The following is a 25,101-nucleotide window of genomic DNA, read 5'->3' on the forward strand; positions in this document are numbered from 1 at the left end:
ACCATCTCTGCAGCACTCCACCAATCAGGTCTTTATGGTAGTGGCCAGGCGGAAGTCACTCTTCAGTAAAAGGCACATGACAGCACACTTGGAGATTGCCAAAAGGCACCTAAAGACTCTCAGACCATGAGAAACAAGATTCTTTGATCTGATGAAACCAAGATTGAACTCTTTGGCCTGAATGCCATCATCACGTCTGGAGGAAACCTGGCACCATCCCTCCGGTCAGTGGTGGAAAAAGTACCCAATACTTGAGTAAAAGTATAGATACCTTAATAGAAAGTTACTCAAGAAAAAGTGAAAGTCACCCAGTAAATTACTACTTGAGTAAAAGTCTAAAATTATTTGGTTCTAAGTATCAAAAGTAAATGTAATTGCTAAAATATTCTAAAGTATCAAAAGTGAAAGTATACATAATTTATTAAGCAAAGCAGAAGGCACCATTTTCATTTATTTTTTTAAATTGACGGATAGTCAGGGGTACAATCCAACACAGACATAATTTACAAATGATGCATTTATATTTAGTGAGTCTGCCAGAGGCGGTAGGGATGACCATGTGTTCTCTTGATAAGTGCATGAATTGGACCATTTACCTGTCCTTTTTAAGCATTCATCATGCAACAAGTACTTTAGGGTGTCAGGGAAAATGTATGGAGTAAAAACTACATTATTTTCTTTAGGAATGTAGTAAAGTAATAGTTGTCAAAAATATAAATAGTAAAGTACAGATACCCCAAAAAATTACTTAAGTAGTAATTTAAAGTAATTTTACTTTACACCACTGCCTACTTTGAAGAAAGGTGGTGGCAGCATCATAATGTGGGGATGTTTTTCAGCGGCAGGGACTGGGAGACTAGTCAGGATCGAGGCAAAGATGAACGGAGCAAAGTACAGAGAACTCCTTGATGAAAACATGCTCCAGAGCGCTCAGGACCTCAGACTGGGGTGAAGCTTCACCTTCCAACAGGACAACGACCCTAAGCACGCAGCCAAGACAACGCAGGAGTGGCTTCGGGACAAGTCTCTGAATGTCCTTGAGTGGCCTAGCCAGAGCCCGGACTTGAACCCAATCGGACATCTCTGGAGAGAGCTGAAAATAGCTGTGCAGCAATGCTCCCCATCCAACCTAACAGAGCTTGAGAGGATATGCAGAGAAGAATGGGAAAAACTCCACAAATACAGGTGTGCCAAGCTTGTAGCGTCTTACCCAAGAAGACTCGAGGCTGTAATCGCTGCCAAAAGTGCTTCAAAAAAGTACTGAGTGAAGGGTCTGAATACTTATGTAAATGTGATATTTCAGTTGTTTGTTTTTAATAAATTTGCAAAAATTCTACAAACCAGTTTTTGCTTTGTCATTATGGGATATTTTGTGTTGATTGATGAGGAAATAAAAGTTATTTTAGAATAACGGTGTAACGTAACGAAATGTGGAAAAAGGAAAGGGGTCTGAATACTTTACGAATGCACTGTATGCATCTGTTGGTAACAGATACCTTTAAAAAAGGTAGAGGCGTGGATCAGAAAACCAGTCAGTATCTGTTTTGACCACCCGTTACCTCATGCAGTGTGACACATCTCCTTCGAATAGAGATGATCAGGCTGTTGATTGTGGCCTGTGGAATGTACAGATCCTTGTGCCGTACATTATCATGCTGAAACATAAGGTGATGGAGGCAAATGAATGGCTCAACAATTGGCCTCAGGGTCTCGTCACAGTATCTCTATAAAATGCAAATTGAGTTCATTGTCCGTAGCTTATGCCTGTCCATACCATTACCCCACCGCCACCATGGGGCACTCTGTTCACAACGTTGACATCAGCCATACACGTGGTCTGCGCTTGTGAGGCCGGTTGGACGTACTGCCAAATTCTCGAAAATTACGTTGGCGGCGGTTTATGGTAGAGAAATTAACGTGAAATTTTCTGGCAACAGCTCTGGAGGACATTTCTGCAGTCAGCATGCCAATTGCAAGCTCCCATCAAGACATCAGCGTTGTGTTACAAACTGCACATTTTAGTGCCTTTTATTGTCCCCAGCACAAGGTGCACCTGTGTAATGATCATGCTGTTTAATTAGCTTTTTGTCAGGTGGATGGATTATCTTGGCAAAGGAGAAATGCTCACTAACAGGGATGTAAACAAATGTGTGCTCACAATTTGAGAGAAATAAGCTATTTGTGCGTATGGAAAATTTCTGCAATCTTTTATTTCAGCTCATGAAACACTTTACCTGTTGCGTTTATATTTTTGTTCAGTGTAGATGATTGTTGAGTTGTGAATGTCAGTGAGAGGCCCAACCAGGCATATCGCAATATCGCCTATGATATTAAAGCTTTTCTTCTACGTATCCTAAGTAATGCCATGGATTCATCGTTTTTTGGGGCCAAAATAGTGAACTTGGAGGCAAAAAAGGTGTGCATAATGTAAGATGCAAGCCTCATATTTTAAATGAGTATTAGATTTCAAAACCTTTGACTAATCGCTACGCCATGGAGTTTTGATTAACAATGTGGGAGAAACTTCAATATCAGGGATGGGCAACATTGATGGGGATTAGGGTCACAAAAAATCTGAACTCATCATGAGGGGCCGCAGTGGCACTCGGGTCTGCGTACCCCCATCCATACCCACAAATCCTGTCAGAGCCAGCCCTAGCCTTTTGGGGGCCCTAAGTGAAATGTTTTAATTGTGCCTTGTGTATTCTACTATTTTAGCTCCCAACAGTAAGTTGAGACCCCGTAAATTGAGACCCCGACTGAGTTCAATATTGGGAAATTGATCCACGGGCCTACATCCCTGTGCTATATGAACACCAGAAGCTGCTATTTATTACTGACCAGCAGATGCCCTTAATATGCATTGTGCTTAAAGCTCTTAGGAATGAACCGTTTTTCAACACAATTTGGTGAAAGACCCAAATTCTTCAGAAAGCCTTGTTTTCCCATCACAAGTTGTTTCACAAGCAGTTCTCCAGAACCTAATAATGAACTCATCATCAAGCTTTGATGATTTTAATCAGCTGTGTAGGACTATGCCAAAAAACAAAATGTACCCCCAGAACTTGGGGCCCCCAGAACTGAGTTTGGGAAAAGCTGCTCCAGATCAATGAATAGAGGTTATTCTACTTGTCCAATGACACTCTTATTCTACACTGTCCTTCAGTAGGATTTGTGGAATTGAATCCTATCTGGGCTAGCTTGGGACTCTTTCTTCACACAAGTGACTGTGAGCATGTAGAGTTAAAGAACCATGTCACACTATGGGTTTAACTCTGAAACGCTAGTTCTCCTGAGGACATTTCCCCTCTTACCTACTCCTGTATCAAAGCAGCTTTCCTTCTGTAGTAATGTCATCATTACAATTTCACAGTCTCTTCAGAGAAACCATCCCTACGGTTTTATGCCGTCCAAGGCGCAGTCTCAGATATGCCAGCGTTGTGGGTGTAGGGAAGAAAGGAGTGGGAAATGGGCTGATGGAAGAATAGAAAAGGAGGAGAAAGGGTGATGATTCATCCAATATCTGCCTCCTCTCTGATATGTCATCCAACAGAAGGGATATTGTGTCAATAGCATGGTGAATTTGTATAAAAGACACTCTTAACATGTTGGTCTGTTTTTGCCTTTTAGTGTCATCTTTGAATACAGGGAAATGTTATAATCAACAGAATTGTATGGACGAGAGAGTCACCAACAAAAATATCTGATTCAAAGAAGCCCTCCAGCTATTTTTGAGCATTTCCTGTTGAAAAACAATATCCCAAGTGTAAATACATGAATGTACACTTAAGGGTAAAAAAAACGTATTGAGAAAAATAGTGGATTTTTTTTGACAAAACTGCAAACTTCAAGGAGTAGGCCATTCAAGGAGTTGGTCTGATGTGATGTAATCGGCCTCCCCTCATTATTGCGGGAACAATAGAGGAGCAATAGATGGAAAAAGAGCTAATCATTGTGGTGAAAGGAGACTGGAGTTCCACTTTAGGGCCCTACTGTAAGGGCCTAAAGAGATTTAGGACATGTAATCAAGACATGAGATAACATTTTGTGTATGATGTGTAGCAACCTAACAATGGTAGGCACGTTAGTACAGTAGGCAGCGTTTCTTACTGGGTATGTTGAAAAGAGGAGTTTGGGAGCTGACTTTCATGCCTTTCGACCTTGGGAGTCCATGGCAACCCTTCTAAATTCAATATGGAGAGGTGAGTAGGGAGGGAGAAGAGAGAGCGGGAGGAGGGAGAGAGAGAGCGTTTGAGATTGAGAGAAAAATAATTGTCTCATCATTCCACACATGATTGCAGCAAATGGAGTTAAGATAGAAAAAGAAAGCAGTGAAAAGCTCAAACCAACACGTATCCCTTCTCTCATATCTAGCCCCTCTGTCACTGTGTGGTGTGTCTCATCGCTTCTACTTTGCTTTATCTTGCAGGAATTCACTCAGCAGCCCGGAGACCTGAGCGGCCTGAACCCCACCTGTGAGGGATCTCCATAGGCAGGGTGGTGAGTTACAGTGGGCAGAGGAGTGCCCACCACGTTGGTCAGACCATGGAGTGAGGAGGAAAGAAGGAGATGCATATGTAAGAAAGGAAGAGGAGATATCCTTTGAAGAGCCATCTAAATTCATGCTCCTATTATAATTGAGTGCTTCTAAGAGCAAAGCAACATGAGAGGACGCCTGTTCTGTGCCCACTGCTTCAAGAGGTATTATTAAGTTTAACCCTCTGGATATAGAGTAGACTAGTGTTCTTTGTGTTCCTGATTCCGCTGGGTTCTAGAGTGTGTCTGGATTTGTGTTTGGGCTGTGGTCATGGTGTCTCAGCCCCAGGGGTGTGCTCTGCATCGGACTGGCAGGATCTGTCACAGAGGCAGCCTGATCAGGCTCTTACTCCTTCTTTACTGCTCTCTCACGGCCGCCCAAGCCGCTAAACCCAAAGTTCCGAGCGGCACACACCTCAACTCCATCCGCATCGACGGGGATATCTCCCTGGGAGGCCTGTTCCCCGTGCACTCCAGGGGCAACGAAGGCAAGGCCTGCGGGGAGCTGAAGAAGGAGAAGGGGATCCATCGTCTGGAGGCCATGCTGTTCGCCCTGGACCGTATCAACAATGACCATTCCCTGCTTCCCAATATCACGCTGGGGGCGCGCATCCTAGACACGTGTTCCCGGGATACCCACGCCCTGGAGCAGTCACTCACCTTCGTCCAGGCTCTCATCGAGAAGGATGGGACGGACGTCAAGTGTCTCGGCGGGGGGGCACCCATCATCACCAAGCCTGAGAGGGTGGTGGGAGTCATCGGAGCCTCTTCCAGCTCTGTGTCTATCATGGTGGCCAACATACTGCGGCTCTTCAAGGTAAGGACCACACCTTGGTGGTGATTTACTACTTGTGTATGTGTGGTTGTGGTTTGTTTGCAGTGTTAGAGTGAGTATCTGATGTATGTACACTGTGGTGTTTGTTCCATGTTAGCTCTAGTTGGGAATGTTACCCTCATTCCTGGGAAAACATTATATTCTCTGTTCTAACACAATTTGGTTCTCTGATATTTGGAAAGAAGAGCATGACTAAATAATGACAGACATGTGTCTCAGTTTGCAGATTAGGGTGCTTGTAACGACAGGGTTGTGCGTTCCATTCCCACAGGGAACCAGTATGAAAAAAAGTATGAAAATATATGCACTCTACTGTAAGTGACTCTGGATAAGAGCGTCTGCTAAATGACTAAAAAACAAATGCGTAAAAACAAATAATGCAAATCCTGAGAAAAAAAAATCTCCACACCATAGTTCCCATAATCCTAAAGTAATGCCATTGGCCATCTCAATCTGTGGACTGCTAAATTGTCACAATTATTGCCTCTAACCCAAAGAGTTGGATAGATGGCACACATGCAAAGATTGGCGATGGACTCTAGTACATCTCTATGCTCTCAACATATAATAGGATGCAACATTAGTTCATTGTCTGCTCATAGAACAATAACAGTTTCTCTTTCAACCTGGATTCATTACTTTGATCGCCCCCGTGATAGGAAAAGTCATATTCATCCACATGCTGTCCGTGTTCATAGCACATACCAATCCCATGGTTTCACTGATTTATAAGTCCAGACCACCCAGCCCTGGAAATAACTTCTTAATTACTTTCTCTGATCTGTTTATGCTGCGTCTTCTGTTGACCAGGTTTGATAGGTGGTGTTGGCTCATTGAGTCATTTCTTCCTTTTGATAAGAAATGTGTTGCCTTTACTCTCTTGGAAGTCATGCATTCAGTCTGTGTTTTAAGACCAATTGGAGATTTTGCATATCTATTACTAAACATCTCGCTAATTGTGACTCGTTTCAGGAAACTAGGCATATGTTGCGGGTCACTACTTCACAGGAGAGCCATCTGAATGCAAACTTTTAAAATTAAATCAAAATGCGTTTTCTTTTGAAGAAATTCCTTCTGGAACCTGTGAACTTTCATGTGCCTTAATAACAAACTTGTATGCATCTGTAAATACGATTAAAATTGTTAAATTACGTGCCTAGTTGGTTTAGTCACAGAAAAAGTCCGCTATTCATGATTGGCTGAGATAATGAGTGGGCTGGACATGCCGAGAGATGAGTTCGGGTTGGTCTGCCATATAGCACACTTCTGTCTATTTTAGCTGGTTAGAAAGTGTTGGTAATCCTGTCTAACGCAGCTTTTTTTTAAACTATATCGCATAGTAGAACTGCTTAAGTGTTGCTCTCCACTTTCTGGAGGACCGAGTTTTGAAATCAGTGGAATTAGAGTATGATAGCTAATGAGATGATGAAAACACCTGTCTCCAGATTACATCTTCAAACTAAGGGCAACCATGGCAACCGTGACAGGGAGAAGCGTCCATCCATGATGTATACGGTAAGATAGTCTACACCCTAAAAAGAAAAGGTTCCTGGAGCATCCTTTAGGGGTTCTTCAAATTTAAACTGTGGGGGAACCCCTATAAGTTCTTCGAATAACCCCTTTTAATGGATCCTTAAAGAACCTTTTGGGGTTAATTTTTTAGCTAACCCACCTCCCCTATTATTGTTAATAATAATAATAAGCATAACAATAATAACACAATATTATAGTCCTCAGTGTTTATTATGATCTTAATGGCAAAGCAGAATAAAAAATCTAAAGATAATTTAGATTAGACAAAGGTGCAGCGGGAACATGTATACTCATCTTTATTAAATCAAAAGAAAGAAAAACAAACAAATCACGTATACAAAAGAATGAACGACACTAAACAGTCCTGTCAGGTGCACAGACACAAAACAGGAGACAACTACCCACAAATCCCATTACAAAAACACCCCTATACATAAGACCTTCAATCAGAGGCAACGAGGAACAGCTACATTTACATTTTAGTCATTTAGCAGATGCTCTTACCCTTAGCGACAGTAGTGCATACATTTCAATTCATTTCATACATTTCTTTTTCTCCGTACTGGCCCCCCGTGGGAATCGAACCCACAACCCTGGCGTTGCAAACACCATGCTCTACCAACTGAGCCACAGCTGCCTCCAATTGAAGGTCAATCCAATGAACTAAACATAGAAATAGATAGACTAGAGTGATCATAGAAGTACACTAACATAGAACATAGACCAACAAACCCCAAACCACATAAAACAAACACCCCCTGCCACGTCCTGACCAAACTACAATAACAAATAACCCCTTTACTGGTCAGGACGTGACAGTACCCCCCCCAAAGGTGCAGATCCCGGATGCACCTAAAACAACAAAACAAAACCTAATCCAATAACTCTAAACACAAACAAAAAATAATCCCAACTAAAGGGATGGAAGGGAGGGTGGCCACCGTCACCGACAGTTCCCGTGCTACACCCCCCCCCCCCCTCCCCCAACCCCCTACCACGGAGGTGGCTCAGGCTCCGGCCTTATTCCCCAAACTACCCTGTCCACCCCCGCTAAATACTCATTAAACTTTACCCCTTCCCGAAGTCTCTGGGCTATGGTGCATTGCTGAAGACCTCGGGCTGATGTGCGTTGCTGGAGACCTCGGGCTGAAGGGCGACTCTGGCTGCGCCGATTCCGGACTGTAGGGCGACTCTGGCTGCGCCGATTCCGGACTGTAGGGCGACTCTGGCTGCGCCGATTCCGGACTGTAGGGCGACTCTGGCTGCGCCGATTCCGGACTGTAGGGCGACTCTGGCTGCGCCGATTCCGGACTGTAGGGCGACTCTGGCTGCGCCGATTCCGGACTGTAGGGCGACTCTGGCTGCGCCGATTCCGGACTGTAGGGCGACTCTGGCTGCGCCGATTCCGGACTGTAGGGCGACTCTGGCTGCGCCGATTCCGGACTGTGGGCCGTCTCTCTCGGCTCCGGACTGTGGGCCGTCTCTCTCGGCTCCGGACTGTGGGCCGTCTCTCTCGGCTCCGGACTGTGGGCCGTCTCTCACGGCTCCGGACTGTGGGCCGTCTATCTCGGCTCCGGACTGTGGGCCGTCTCTCTCGGTTCCGGACTGTGGGCCGTCTGCTGGCTCTGGACTGTGGGCTGTCTCTCTATGGGGCACTGTCACCGGAAGCTCTGGACGGGGCACTGTCGCCGGACACTCTGGACGAGGCACTGTCGCCGGACACTCTTGATGAGGCACTGTCGCCGGACAATCTGGACGAGGCACTGTCGCCGGACACTCTAGACGAGGCACTGTCGCCGGACACTCTGAACAGGGCACTGTCACCGGACACTCTGAACAGGGCACTGTCGCCGGACACTCTGGACGAGGCACTGTTGCCGGAAGCTCTGGACGGGGACTGCGCACTGAAGACCTGATGCGTGGAGCTGGCTTAGGACGTGCCAGACTAAGGACACGCACCACAGGGCTAGTGCGAGGAGCAGGAGTAGGATGAGCTGGACTGGGCTGACGCACTGGAGGCCTGGTGCGTGGGGCTGGTAGTGGAGGTACCAGACTGGAGACACGCACCCCAAGGCTAGTGCGAGGAGTGGGAACAGGACATCCTGAACTGGGCTGACGTACTGAAGGCCTGGTGCGTGGTGCTGGCTTTGGAAACGCCAGACTGGAGACACGCACCTCAGGGCTAGTGTGGGGAGTGGGAACAGGATACACTGGGCCGTGAAGGCGCACTGGCGGTCTCGAGCGCAGGACTGGCACCACCCTTACTGGCTGGGTGCCCGCTTCCCCCCGGCAAATGCAGGACGCTGGCACCGAGCATACCGGCCTGTGGATGCTCGGCCTCGACGCCATGCGCATCACCCCATAGCACGGGGCCTGACCAGTACCACGCTGCCTCTGGTAAGCACGGGGAGTTGGCTTCGGGCTCAACCCTGGCCCAGCCAAACTACCCGTGTGCCCCCCCACATTTTTGGGGGGGGGGCTGCCTCTCAGGCTTCCATGCCAACTGTGCTCCAACAAAACCCTCCCGGTCCTCTCCAGCCTTCCTCCATGGTCCCTCTCCGGCTAGGATCTCCTCCCAGGTCCACGACTCCCGATAGCTCCTCTCCAGCTCCTTACCCCGCTGCTTGGTCCGTTGGTGGTGGGTAGTTCTGTAACGGGCGTCGTAAGGATTAGACCAAGGTGCAGCGGGAACGTGTATACTCATCTTCTTTATTAAATCAAAAGAAGGAAAAACAAACAAATTACGTATACAAAACAACGAACGACACTAAACAGTCCTGTCAGGTGCACAGACACAAAACAGGAGACAACTACCCACAAATCCCATTACAAAAACACCCCTATACATAGGACCTTCAATCAGAGGCAACAAGGAACAGCTGCCTCCAATTGAAGGTCAATCGAATGAACTAAACATAGAAATAGATAGACTAGACTGAACATAGAAGTACACTAACATAGAACATAGACCAAAAAACCCCGGAACACATAAAACAAACACCCCTCTTACATAAGTACATAGCCCAACAAACCCCGAACCACATAAAACAAACACCCCCTGCTACGTCCTGACTAAACTACAATAACAAATAACCCCTTTACTGGTCAGGACGTAACAGATAAGGTAAACTCTCAGCAGAGCCCCAAGTCCAATGGGTATATGCTCTGCTTTGTTGATGTTAATGTGTTGATGTTCTCCTTATCCATAGCCAGAATGATTTTGCAGTGCATGGTGATCGAACAGGTTTCATGTTATATTCATCAGAGGTGTCGGGAGGGTGAAGTCTGTGAATCCAAAAATGTGGTAGTTATACAGATGATTAACAAAATATGCACACGGCAGTATTCATACCTTGGTTTTTGTGGTGAATGTGAATGAAAAACTGTTTTGATAATGGTTTTCATACACATACCTTGTAGAGGTAATGTAGAGGCCTATGGGATATTCATTGACGAGGTAAGGAAGGATGGTAAATGTGATCTACATACCACCAATACCAATTGAAATACCTTTGATATATCTCCTTGTCTGTATACCTGCAGACACAGACACAAAAGTGAGCAGTTCAGTCATCTGCACCCAATACAGCTAGCCTTCAACATATTCTTATAGCCTACATATTATTACCTCTTTGTTGATTGATATCCATTGAATTGTGTCCATTTTCTGTTTTAGAAAGATTTGCACAAATATGAAGAGATAGATGGTATAATCATAGAATAATATCAATTTATATCATACAAGGGACAAACCTTATCTTAAATTGAGGAGATCCTCACATTCTTTACAAGTGTTTCAGTTGGGCAGCTTGGTTCCTGCATGAACCCCCACCAACTAAGGAGGGTCCTCGATGAACCCCACCTCCTATGGGTTTCTTGGAAGAACCTTTTGGGGACAATTTTTAGTGCCAAGAAGCCTAAGGTTCTTCTAGGAACCTCCTTAGTTGGTTCTTAGAAGAATCCTTGCTGAACCCCTAATTTTTTAAATGTAGCTAGTAAAATGTTCAGATATTACACGTTTATAATTGACAGAAAGTTGTTTTCATGTTTTCACGTTACGTGTATGATCTTATTATTCGTATCTCAGAGGCTAGTGTCAGTAAACATTGGCAAAAAGCGTAAATTGTTGCCAGCAGCACAGTTGCAGTCACCAACGCTCTGGATAACATAAAAACAGCCTAACCAGCTCTGCAAGGGCGAGTAAAATGGTCAGTAAGCTGTCCTCTAATTTGTGTCTAGAAGTAGCTAGCAAGCTAGCCAACTTTAGCCAGTTAGCTTGGGTGTTTGACTGCTGTTGTTAGGACAGAACGCTCGGATCAACCCTTAAAGAGATGGGTGTGGCTAAAGCTTAAGAGGGTGTGATAGATGCTGAATGGGTGTAGACAAAGAAGAGCTCTCCAATAGGTACCAAAACATTTAAGGGCCAAATTTTGCTACATAAGACCGAATCAAGGCGGTCAGTCACAATTGTGATCATTGTATTACATAAGCTCTCCCTCGCTCTCCATTTGGTAAATCTGACCAGAACTCTATCCTCCTGATTCCTGCTTGCAAGCAAAACTCAAACTGGAAGTACCAATGCTCAATATGGAAATGGTCCAATCAAGCGGATGTACGGACATATCTTAACCAAAAGCCATGGATTACAGGCAACATCCACACTGAGCTAAAGGCTAGAGCTGCTGGTTTCAAGGAGCGGGACACTATTCCGGATGCTTAAAAGAAATCCCGCTACGCACTCCGAAGAACCATTAAACAGGTAAAGCGTCAATACAGAACTAAGTTTGAATCCTACTACACCGGCTCTGACACTCGTTGGATGTGGTAGGGTTTGCAAACTATCAGGGATTATAAAGGGAAACCCAGCCACGAGCTGCCCAGTGACATGAGTTTACCAGATGAGCTAAATGCCTTCTATTCTCACTTTCGAGGCAAGAAACACTGAAACATGCATGAGAGCACCAGCTGTTCCGGACGACTTTGTGATCACGCTCTCCGTAGCATTGTAAGACCTTTAAACAGGTTAACATTCACAAGGCCACAGGGCCAGACGGATTACCAGGACGTGCACTCAGAGCATGCGCTGATCAGCTGGCAAGTGTCTTCAGATTTTCAACCTCTCCCTAACCCAGTCTGCAATACCAACATGTTTCAAGAAAACCACCATAGTCCCTGTGCCCAAGAACGCCAATGTAACCTGCCTAAATGACTACCGCCCCATAGCACCCAAATCTTTAGCCATGAAATGCTTTGAATGGCAGGTCATGGCTCACATCAACACCATCATCCCAGAAACCCTGGACCCACACCAATTCGCATACTGCTCAAACAGATCCACAGATAATCCACAGACAATATCTATTGCACTCCACACTGCCCTTTGCCACCTGTACTCCGTTCACCCACGACTTCATGGCCACGTAGGACTCCAACACCATTATTAGGTTTGCCGACAACATGACGTTGGTAGGCCTGATCACCAATGAAGATGAGACAGCCTATAGGGAGGATGTGAGAGACCTGACGGTGTGGTTCCAGGACAATGACCTCTCCCTCAACATGAGCAAGACAAGGGAGCTGAACGTGGACTACAGGAAAAGGAGGGGAGAGCACGCCTCCATTTACATCGACGGGGCTGTAGTGGAGCGGGTCAAGACCTTCAAGTTCCTTGGTGTCCACATCACTAGGGACCTTTAATGGTCCAAACACACCAACACTGTAAAGAGGAGGTCATAACAATGCCTATTCCCCCTCAGTAGGCTGAAAATATTTGGCTTGGAGGCACACATCCTCAAAACATTGCACAGCTGCACCATTGAGAGCATCCTGACTTGCTGCATCACCGCTTGCTATGGCAACTACTCAGAATCCGACTGCAAGGCACTACAGAGGGTAGTGCTTACGACCCAGTACAAGTCTGGGACCAAAGTTCTCCTTAACAGCTTCTACCCTCAAGCCATAAGACTGCTGAACATTTGATCAAATGGCTACCTGGACTATTTGCATTGCCCCCCTTATTTTACTTGTATATACACGTCTCAAAAAAATAAAGGGAACACTTAAACAACACAATATAACTCCAAGTCAATCACACTTATGTGAAATCAAACTGTCCACTTAGGAAGCAACACTGATTGACAATACATTTCACATGCTGTTCTGCAAATGGAATAGACAACAGGTGGAAATTATAGGCAATTAGCAAGACACCCCCAATAAAGGAGTGGTTCTGCAGGTGGGGACCACAGACCACTTCTCAGTTCCTATGTTTCCTGGCTGATGTTTTGGTCACTTTTGAATGCTGGCGGTGCTTTCACTCTAGTGGTAGCATGAGACGGAGTCTACAACCCACACAAGTGGCTCAGGTAGTGCAGCTCATCCAGGATGGCACATCAATGCGAGTTGTGGCAAAAAGGTTTGCTGTGTCTGTCAGCGTAGTGTCCAGAGCATGGAGGCGCTACCAGGAGACAGGCCAGTACATCAGGAGATGTGGAGGAGGCCGTAGGAGGGCAACAACCCAGCAGCAGGACCGCTACCTCCGCCTTTGTGCAAGGAGGAGCAGGAGAAGCACTGCCAGAGCCCTGCAAAATGACCTCCAGCAGGCCACAAATGTGCATGTGTCTGCTCAAACTGTCAGAAACAGACTTCATGAGGGTGGTATGAGGGCCCGACGTCCACAGGTGGGGGTTGTGCTTACAGCTCAACACCGTGCAGGACGTTTGGCATTTGCCAGAGAACACCAAGATTGGCAAATTCGCCACTGGTGCCCTGTGCTCTTCACAGATGAAAGCAGGCTCTCACTGAGCACATGTGACAGATGTGACAGAGTCTGGAGACGCCGTGGAGAACGTTCTGCTGCATGCAACATCCTCCAGCATGACCGGTTTGGCGGTGGGTCAGTCATGGTGTGGGGTGGCATTTCTTTGGGGGGCCGCACAGCCCTCCATGTGCTCGCCAGAGGTAGCCTGACTGCCATTAGGTACCGAGATGAGATCCTCAGACCCCTTGTGAGACCATATGCTGGTGCGGTTGGCCCTGGGTTCCTCCTAATGCAAGACAATGCTAGACCTCATGTGGCTGGAGTGTGTCAGCAGATCCTGCAAGAGGAAGGCATTAATGCTATGGACTGGCCCGCCCGTTCCCCAGACCTGAATCCAATTGAGCACATCTGGGACATCATGTCTCGCTCCATCCACCAATGCCACGTTGCACCACAGACTGTCCAGGAGTTGGCGGATGCTTTAGTCCAGGTCTGGGAGGAGATCCCTCAGGAGACCATCCGCCACCTCATCAGGAGCATGCCCAGGCTTTGTAGGGAGGTCATACAGGCACGTGGAGGCCACACACACTACTGAGCCTCATTTTGACTTGTTTTAAGGACATTACATCAATGTTGGATCAGCCTGTAGTGTGGTTTTCCACTTTAATTTTGAGTGTGACTCCAAATCCAGACCTCCATGGGTTGATAAATTGGATTTCCATTGATTATTTTTGTGTGATTTTGTTGTCAGCACATTGAACTATGTAAAGAAAAAAGTATTTAATAAGATTATTTATTTCATTCAGATCTAGGATGTGTTGTTTAAGTGTTCCCTTTATTTTTTTGAGCAGTATATATATATATATATATATATATATATATATATATATATATATATATATATATATATATATATATAATATATATATATATATATATATATATATATAAAACAATTGCACCAACTCTCTTACCCAGGCTCTATGTACACTCACTGGATTCTAACCACAGACTCACACATACTACACTGATAGTCCAGCACACACACACACAGACACACACGCAAACACAATCACACGAACACACACACACACATTAACATTCCCTCCCACTCTTCATATATGTTGCTGCTACTCTTTGTTATTATCTATGCCTAATCACTTTACCCCTACCTACATGTTACCTCAATTACTTCAGCTACCCTGTACCCCTTGTATATAGCCTTGTTATTGCTATTTTATTGTGTTACTATTTTTCCTTTCCCTTTAGCTTAGCAAAAAAAATAATATTAAGGGCTCGTAGTTAAACATAAGGTCTACATTTAGTAAGGTTTACTACACCTGTTGTATTTGGGGCATGTGACAAATAATAATTCATAAAAAATAAGATAAAACAGCCGCTTCCAACAATTTCTTCTTTGTATCTCACATCCCTCCTTGTACTGTAGTTGCATGTATCACCATGAAGACTGGTGGCTCAGTTATGAATGGGTATTTACACAAGCAAAGTGACAGAGGGCTGTGATTAAAGCAAGCTCCTGTGGATGTGGCAGGGAGCATGAGGGACGTGACTGTGACAGTCCTGGGGATTATGTGCTGCCATAGGCACCTTGCACGCTCCCAGCTGATTCCACCATCACAGGGCTATACAGTACCAACCAGGAGGGGTGTATTCTCCATCCTCCTCAGCCTGGCTGTAAGCATAGCCCTGAGTGAGCCAAGCATGATGGGATGCTCACACACACACACACTTCTTACATGTAATGTGCAGTAATGAACATCTCCAACAGCAGTCTCTGATCCCGTTCGCACAGGGAAGCCTTTTGGAAGTCCTGCATCATTAACACTCTTCCACTCTTCATTACCGTATATAGGAGGTAGCTCTACATATTTAATTTGTCTCACTCTGATCTCTTCTCCCCTACCCCCTTTTATAGGAGGTAGCCCTACATATTTAATTTGTCTCACTCTGATCTCTTCTCCCCTACCCCCTTTAATAGGAGGTAGCCCTACATATTTAATTTGTCTCACTCTGATCTCTTCTCCCTCTACCACCTTTACTCTCCTACATGACCCCTGTCAACCTAACCGCATAATCAAACAGTCGTGTGATGTAGGTACAGTTCGATCCGGTTGTGTTGAGGGACCTGAAGTTGGCCACATGTTGAGTCAACCCTCTCCTCATTCATAGGGATGACTACAGTACAGTGCCTGCTTTCTTAAGGCGTTCGCATGCTTACCAGCCGAATCAATTCCGTAGAGTTCGTGCATATATTATGATGACGTTTTGTGACATTTCTGTTCGTTTTGGACTTCGGTGAGTTTTTTTGGGCTGTTCAGGCACACAGTATTTTTCTGGAGGCAAGCCGAAGTTCAGAGCCAAAGTCAATGTTGCTTCGTCGGTGATTGGTAAACATTAGAGATTCTTCAATAAAGTCTTTGTTGTCATTCAACGAGAGACAACTCATTTTCATGCAATTTTTTTCATTGAAAAATACTGCACAAAACATCTTAGATGTACAATTGCGCGACTAAGAATTCTTTGGCAAAAACTTCAAAAATGAATGACAGATATATTAGATTAATCCTGGCTATTTTGAGGAAGTGTATACTGGCTATGGCATCTCAAAATGGACAAACTGGACTATTGCTGCTTTTTTTCACATTTTTCAAGCGATGGTCTTAAGGGAGAATGCAAGCACACTCCTTCAGTTCAGCTAGCCCAGTTCGGCTAGGGGCCAGCTGAACTGAAGCATGCTGACACCTTTAGGTCTCACTGCTGAACATCAGAGGTATTCACAGCAGTGGAGGCTCCTCAGAGGAGGAATGAGAGGACCATCCTCCTCAGTGAACTTCATAAAAATTGTAAAACATTTAAAAAGTTAACATTTTTAGATAAAACTATACTAAATATATTCACGTTGCCAAATAATTGATTAAACACACTGTTTTGCAATGAAGGTCTTCTCTGTAGGGTAGAACCATGGTGTAGCCGGAGGACAACTAGCTTCCGTCCTCCTCTGGATACATTGACTTCAATACAAAACCTAGGAGGCTCATGGTTCTCACCCCCTTCCGTAGACTTACACAGTAATTATGACAACTTCCGGAGGACATCCTCCAACCTATCAGAGCTCTTGCAGCATGAACTGACATGTTCTCCACCTAATCAAAGGATCAGAGAATGAATCTCGTACTGAAAGCATAAGCTACAGCTAGCTAGCACTGCATACAATGTGGTGAGTAGACTCAAAGAGAGAGAGAGAAAGACAATAGTTGAACAGTTTTGAACACATTTAATAAAAAATGAAGGAGAAGAGAGAGAAAATTTGTAATTTGACTTTAACTTACTAGTAAATGCAGCTAGCTAGCTAGTTTAGCCTACTCAAACAGAGGGATGCTATGTCAGCTATCTGGCTATGACTACCCAACACAACACTGGAACTCTTCCAAGTCAAGGTAAGCTTTTGGTTTGACTAATTTATTGGCACCTGGGCCCGCTGGTGTAACTGCTAAACTGCTTATTGAACTGCTTACTGACTGTACACTGTAATGTTACTGCATGGTTATAGCGTATTTACTAACGCATTAGTCAACATAGCTAAAAAAACTATGACGTTACTTTAGCTACTGGTAACAACGATTTCGGCTGTGTCTAGCAGTTATGATATGGTTTGTCTTGGAGAGGTTTTTTCGCCTAGTCACATACAGCTGATGTATTGTGCATCGAAGTCCACAAGCAACGGGAAAAGGTGGGGGGGACGAGAGCGAATAGATGCGAGAAGGAATACAACGTGGCTGCTATGAAAGTGAACTGTGTTTATGCGTGATCGGGGGTGTATTCATTCCACTGTTTCTATTGTAAAAAAACAGAAGCAAATGGAACGAAACGGGGATAAGCATACCTGGATTTGTCCAATTGAAACTCTCTTTTGCAACTGTTGGACTAATCATTACACCCTAGATCAGCTAGATGCAGGCAAGAGTGTGCAAGGCGGTATTGAATGTGTTACTGTGTGTCACCTCAAATTTTTCTCTTGACCTTTGTTGTAAACTTTCATTCATAGGCTAAGTTGTAGCAACCTCATGATGGTTTATAGGGACAATTTGAGTATCATGTAGTAGATTAAACCTATCGATCTTACATTGAGCTGGGTGAATGGAATATGAATGACAGTCATCCAATATGCTATGATAGAAATAAGGCGATGCTCATGAGAAAAACAAAATCGTCCTCCATCATCTTAAACGGCATCGACCGCCACTCATTCACAGGTAGCCTGTATCCACCATAACTCACTCAACTAAATAATGACCTAAGAGGAAGTAAAATAAAGTAAGGCCCTGACATGACTGTGAAGCAGTGATCCTCATATATTGATTTAACAGTAAACAACAGATGAAGAGTGAAGAGTGGTCCAGTGTAACGGGTCTTGAGTTATGGGTGTTTTTTGTAATTTATTTAAATGTTTTTATAGTTTATTACAAAAAAACATGAAGAGGGGGTAGCATTAAAGTATTAGAATATGAAGGACAAACAATACAGCATCAAGACACTATCAAACATGTATCAGTCTTTCCGCAACAGAGCCATCCTTATGTGTGAGGGTGTGTGTGCATGATAGTGATATAAAATATATGTCATAGTTTCCTTTTTCATGATCACAATCTTGTGAAACCCGAACCCTCCAAGATCCCCCCACAGTTCCCCAATAGCTGTCCCTCAACCATTCGAGACCTCTCCCACAGCCCACCCAAGAAAAAAAAGAAAAAATACAATTAATTCCATTCCCCACCCCCAAGAACCCAATGCACCAACAACCAAGAGAATTAACTAAAGAGAAAAAAGGAAAAGACAGAAGAAAACAGCAAACAACAATGCAATTTTTTTTTTTACAAAATAATAAATTACAAACAAAGGACATCAAAGACAACTGAAATCATAAGAGCAATGCCAACTGTATATGTTTGTGTGCATGTCTGGCACTATTACATGTATGTGTGTGTTCTTGTATGTGTTTACTTAAATGAGAGTGTGTGTATATGCATGTGTACAAACACCTGCACGGCATCAGCCTCAGGCAAACCGGCATTAGTTGTAAAAACACTGCCACTTAGTGTCATTCAAATGTACTTTTATTATGTTTTATTTGGACTTTTTTTCCCTTTATCTTTTGACCATCATTCTCTCTCTCTCTCACACAGCACCTCCACTCCCACTTGTCTCCAATTCCACATACCAACCCTCAGCTTCCCTCAGCCCATCCCATCTATCTCTGCTGGCCACCCACTTCGTGTTTCTATGCAACACATATCTTTCAACTATGCTATGATGTTTATTTAACGTACAATTTTAATCTATCTAATCTAATAGAATCTACAGATTGCGTGTTGAAGATAAATACTTTTACTAAGAGTGTTAGTATATTAGTAATTGACTAACCCGGTCTCTCCAGGCCATTTTTAAACAATTGATGAGCTTTTCTTATTAATCTACTTGAGAACCATTTAGGGTTCAAATAAAACTTTTGAATGAGTGAAGCTTTTAGAGAGAGGTTTAGTGCTTTTATATTTAATAATCTCAACCCACCCAATTCATATTAATTATATAGATAGTGTCACGCTCCTGACCATAGAGAGCCTTTTATTCTCTATGTTGGTTAGGTCGGGGTGTGACTAGGGTGGGTAATCTAGGTTGTCTATTTCTTTGTTGGCCTGGTATGGTTCCCAATCTGAGGCAGCTGTTTTTCGTTGTCTCTGTTTGGGGATCATATTTAGGCAGCCATTTCCTCACTGTGTTTTGTGGGATCTTGTTTTCGTTTTGTGTAGTTGCCTGTGAGCATTCCAGAACATCACGTTTCGTTTGTTCGTTTATTGTTTTGTATTTGCTGAAGTTTCACTTTATAATAAAGATGTGGAATGCTACGTACGCTGCGACTTGGTAAAGTTCTTACGACGATCGTGACAGAAGATCCCACCACAACAGGACCAAGCAGTGTGCCCAGGAGGAGAGAGTATCCTGGACTTGGAAGGAGATTTTGGATGGGAAGGGATCCTGGACTTGGGAGGAAATCCTGGCAGGACAGGATCGCCTTCCTTGGCGGCAGACGCATGAGAGAAGGGAGGACAGCGACGACGCTGGGATTCGCAGCCACAAGGAAAGCCCAAAGTTTTTTTTTTGGGGGGGGGGGGGGGGGGGGGGCACACGGGGTGGTCGGCGGAGCCGAGGAGCGAAACAGAGCCAATCTGGGAGAAGAGGGAGAAATTGGAGGAGAGTGAACAGAGAGAGTCAGAGACCGTCAGTGGGTTGATGGAGAAATTGGAGGAGAGAGAAATGAGAGAGTTGTTGTGTTGGTGTATGATGCACGACATTTGCCCTAAGGAGCGTGTTATCTGTTTGATGCCACCTGAGTCAGCTCTCCGTACTTGTCCTGAGGAGCGTAAAAACTGTGCCAGCTCCACGCACCAGGTCTCCAGTACGCCTCCACAGCCCTGTACGTCCTGTGCCAGCTCTCGACACTCGCCTTGAGGAGCGTATCATTTGTCCGGTACCATGTGTGCCGGCTCTACGCACCAAGTCTCCTGTACGCCTTCACAGCCCAGTACGTCCTGTGCCAGCTCCCCGCACTCGCCGTGCGAAATGTGTCATCGTTCCGGTACAATTTGTGCCGGCTCTACGCACCAAGTCTCCAGTGCACCTCCACAGCCCAGTACGTCCTGTGCCAGCTCCCCGCACTCGCCGTGTGAATTGTGTCATTGTTCCGGTATGATTTGTGCTGGCCCTACGCACCAGGTCTCCAGTGCGCATCCACAGCCCAGTACGTCCTGTGCCAGCTCCTCGCACTCGCCCTGAAGAGCGTGTCACCAGTCCGGTGCCACCTGTGCCGGTCCCACGCATCAGGCCTCCAGTGCGCCTCCCCAGTCCGGCATGTCCTGTGCCTGCTCCCCGCACTCGCCCTGAAGTGCATGTCACCAGTCCGGTGTCACCTGTACTGGCTCCACGCACTAGGCCTCCAGTGCGCATCAACAGTCCAGAGCTTCCGGCGACGGTCCCCAGTCCGGAGCTTCCGGCGACGGTCCACAGTCCGGAGCTTCCGGCGACGGTCCACAGTCCGGAGCTTCCGGCGACGGTCCACAGTCCGGAGCTTCCGGCGATGGTCCACAGTCCGGAGCTTCCGGCGACGGTCCACAGTCCGGAGCTTCCGGCGACGGTCCACAGTCTGGATCCTCCTGCGATGGTCCACAGTCTGGAACCTCCTGCGACGGTCCACAGTCCGGAACCTCCTACAACGGTCCACAGGCTGGAGCCCTCCTTTGCGCCGGTGCCCAGTACAGGCACGGCGTCCAGTCCAGTTCCAAGGCCGGAGCCTTCCTCTGCGCCTGTGTCCAGTCCAGCCACGGCGTCCAGTCCCTTCTCCATGGCAGGAGCCTTCCTCTGTGCCGATGTCCAGTCCAGGCACGGCGTCCAGTCCCGCTCCAAGGCCGGAACCTTCCTTTGCATCAGTGCCCAGTCCAGGCACGGCGACAAGCCCAGCTCCAAGGCCGGAGCCTTCCTCTGCGCTGATGCCAAGTCCAGGCACGGCGTCCAACCCAGCTCCATGGCCGGAGCCCTCTTCTGCGCCGGTGCCCAGTCCAGGCACGACGTTCAGCCCGGCGCCATGGCCGGATCCGGGGTCTGGGCGGGGGTTACGACCTGCACCAGAGCCACCACCAACGCTAGATGCCCATCCGGACCCTCCCCTATTGAGTCAGGTTTTGCGGCTGGAGTCCGCACCTTTGGGGGGGGGGGTACTGTCACGCCCTGACCATAGAGAGCCTTTTATTCTCTATGTTGGTTAGGTCGGGGTGTGACTAGGGTGGGTAATCTAGTTTGTCTATTTCTTTGTTGGCCTGGTATGGTTCCCAATCAGAGGCTGCTGTTTTTCGTTGTCTCTGATTGGGGATCATATTTAGGCAGCCATTTCCCCACTGTGTTTTGTGGGATCTTGTTTTGGTTTTGTGTAGTTGCCTGTGAGCACTCCAGAACGTCACATTTCGTTTGTTTGTTTATTGTTTTGTATTTGCTGAAGTTTCACTTTATAATAAAGATGTGGAATGCTACGTACGCTGCGCCTTAGTCCAGTTCTTGTGACAGATAGGCTCGTTTTATTTTGTCTGGTTTAGCGTCCCAGATAAAGCGAAATCTCTTTTGCTCATGTGATTTGAAAAACGAATCATCAAGAGTAGGCAGCGCCATAAGTATTTGAGTAAACTGAGATGTGACTAAGGAGTTAATCAGGGCAATCTTTCCATAAATAGACAGGTATTTACCTCTCCATGGTTGCAGGATCTTGTCTATTTTTACAAGTTTTCTATTGAAATTCATTGTGGAGAGCTTATTTATATCTTTTGTGATATGAATACCGAGTATGTCTACTTCACCATCAGCCCATTTTATAGGTAAGCTGCAGTGTAATGTAAAAGTTGTATTTTTTAAGGATCCAATATGTAATATTGTACACTTATCATAATTAGGTTTTATCAGAGAGTACAGAAAGGTTATCTAGATCTTTAATGAGACATTGCAGGGATCTAGCTTGCAGACTTAACATAAAACTTGAGTCATCGGCATACATGGACACCTTTGTTTTTAAGCCTTGGATTTCTAATCCTCTAATGTTGTTATTGGATCTGATTTTAATAGACACCTTTGTTTAACTCTTGACAATTCAAAACTCTCTGAGAAGTAGCCGCTATTTCCTGTTTTACACCTGGGGTTGCTATACATTATTTTTACCCATTTTATAAGAGAATTACCGAAATTGAAAAAAATCCAGGCATTTATAAATAAAATCCAGCCTTTATCAAATGCCTTTTCAAAATCTGCTATAAATTCCATTCCTGGCTTCTTATATGTTTCATGATGTTCTATTATTTCTAGTAGTTGTCGTATATTATCTCCAATGTATCGTCCATGTAAAAAACATGTCTGATCAGGATGAACAATGCCTGGTAAAACCCTTTTAATTCTGAGTGCTATGCATTTTGATAGTATTTTTGCATCACAACATTGAAGTGTAAGGGGCCTCCAGTTTTTTTAGATAGACAGGGTCTTTATATTTGCCATCTGGGTCTTGTTTTAATAATAGAGAAATCAGACCTTCCTGCTGAGTACCTGACAGACTACCATTTCTATAGGAGTAGTTAAAACAATCTAACAATGGAGCTTTTAGTATATCAACAAAAATACTTGATATACCTCTACCGGTATGCCATCAAGCCCTGGGGTTTTTCAAGACTGAAAGGATTTAATAGCCTCAAAGTTATTCCTCCATAATTTGGCCTTCGCACTGATCTTTCTGTACATTTGTTAATTTTCATTTTTTTATATTATTTGGAAAGAATTCCTTACCGTAATCTTCATTATGGGTTATGGGTGCTTGTGTGCGTTTGTGTTTGCTAGAGGCAAATGGATGATATAGTACTTCTTGCCCCAGTCAGGCCTGTTGAAGGCTGGTGAGGGCCAACTTTAATGCCTGCTCATCAGAAGGCCTTGCTAGCAAGGCTCAATTTATAGAGTCATCTACCATGCAACAACAAACAGGACGACACATTCTGATCAATGCACTGTAATGCAATGTCCTCTTCTCTAAGTACACATACTGTACAATACCATGACTGGTCATGTCTGGTCCTGACTAGGTCAGTCAAGATGGAATACAAAACGCCCCCACCCCCACACACAATGAGGCCCATTTGCACGCAACTCTCTCCCAGTAGTTGCCACCCATGTGCAGTTAGCAGGGTTGAAAAAAAGGTTCCTCAGCATCTTCCCTGCATACAGATGTGGTCCAGAGCAGCTTGATTCATATTTTACTCTAGGGTTACATTTTTATTTATTTAACATTTATTTAACTAGGCAAGTCAGTTAAAAACAAATTCTTATTTTCAATGACAGCCTACCGGGGAACAGTGGGTTAACTGCCTTGTTCAGGGGCAGAACGAAAGATTTTTACCTTGTCAGCTCTGGGATTTGATCTTGCAACCTTTCGGTTACTAGTCCAATGCACTAGGCTACCTGCCGCCCCACATAACAGCAGCATGGGGCAAGCTGCAGCTCAAGAACATCTTTATGTAGCTTTTTCCTCATGACTACGCAGCTACTGTGACAGGCAGCTGAGCAAAGGAGAATTCATGTTGAGAGACCAGTCATGCTGTGTGACTTCATTATTTATTTGCAAAGCAGATGCCCTCACCCAGGCGACACGCATCACCTACAAATTTCACAACCAGGCGGTCGCCGCGGTGGCATGTTTATCAGAGTACACAGCAGCAAAGGCATCATGGGAGATTAGGTAGATTACCAACCGAACATGCCTTGGTCAACAAAGTAGAGAATCGTCATCACATTTGGTTCTGTGAGAAGTTAAGATCTCTGGCATGATGTTATACACAAGCCGTAAACCTTCTCAACATGCTTTATGTAATATTGATACCCCCGCTGTGGCGTGCCATCCCCGTGCATAGTGTTCATTGCTTGTTCTTCTTTCTCCTAGTTTTTTCCAAACAGATAGTAAAAGTGATCTTTTCTGGCATGCTCTCAGGAGTAATTTTATGCATGAGGCCATAATAAATCCTACTATTTACATTCTGGCATTAGTATGAATAATGCAACGCTGTTAGGGATAATAAAAAGTTCAAAGAAAATTAGCATTTAGGAATAAACTACAGGATTGTTCAACTCCTGCTGCTATGTACATTTTTTGGGATTCATTTAAATGAACTCAAGCTCCTGAGTTGCTGACTTACTGGCATGCGTTGAATGCATTTGCGGCTAAGCTTCTTAACCTTTTTACAAGATTTGTTGACCCATTGTGTTTTGGCTGGAGAGGCATGTTGTGACAGGAGTACAGATATATTGGGGTTAAAGGAAAGGTGTTTGTGTTGGTCCGCTTCAGTCTGCTCCCTGCCAGTGGTTGTCTCCCATTTACAGGTCAATCAATAGAGAGATGAGGAAAAAAGGGAACAGGGACACAAGTATGCTGTCCGATAGGTGTTTGACAGCCCTAAAGGGGATGACTCAGCTGCTCACCTCTCAAGCCTCTGTTCTAATCTAGCATACGCCATAGGTCTAGAGCAGGGGTGTCAAACTAATTTTGCCCCAGGGGGCTGCATTCAGTCTTCAACAAGGTCCGGAGGGCTGCAGTGAAAATATGTAATATTTCCTCGGGAAAGCATCTCTGGTGGCAGGACTTAAAAGACAACAGGTCGGTTGGTTAAATTCCATTTCTTATATTGTAAATAAACTGCCAAAACTTCAAACACCCAATTCCTTATCTTTAGCTGTTATGACAGAGACATGATATTGCTACACTCATTTACTTTCCTCCTGGCATGTCTTGATCCACAAAAATGAATTTCCACCGTTATCTGTGAAATTACAATTCAAGTAGGAAGTA

The 25,101-nt window shown here is 45.0% G+C and overlaps 1 protein-coding gene across 2 annotated transcripts in view; it reads left to right on the top strand.

The window, feature by feature from the left end:
* The first annotated feature begins 4,435 nt into the window (after window positions 1-4,435).
* Window positions 4,436-25,101, top strand: part of LOC106582707 (metabotropic glutamate receptor 4) — a 284,018-nt gene continuing 263,352 nt past the window's right edge. Inside the window, exon 1 of one of the 2 annotated variants that reach the window (XM_014166038.3) lies at window positions 4,436-5,353. In XM_014166038.3, the coding sequence (XP_014021513.1) occupies window positions 4,808-5,353 (546 nt within the window). In that variant the 5' untranslated portion in view covers window positions 4,436-4,807. Of the gene's footprint in view, window positions 5,354-24,717; window positions 24,910-25,101 lie in introns of those variants that run through there. The other variant, XM_045705684.2, reaches the window with a different exon arrangement.

This window comes from Salmo salar, chromosome 22 (genome assembly GCF_965601325.2).
Source record: "Salmo salar chromosome 22, fSalSal1, whole genome shotgun sequence".
Lineage (NCBI taxonomy): Eukaryota > Metazoa > Chordata > Actinopteri > Salmoniformes > Salmonidae > Salmo > Salmo salar.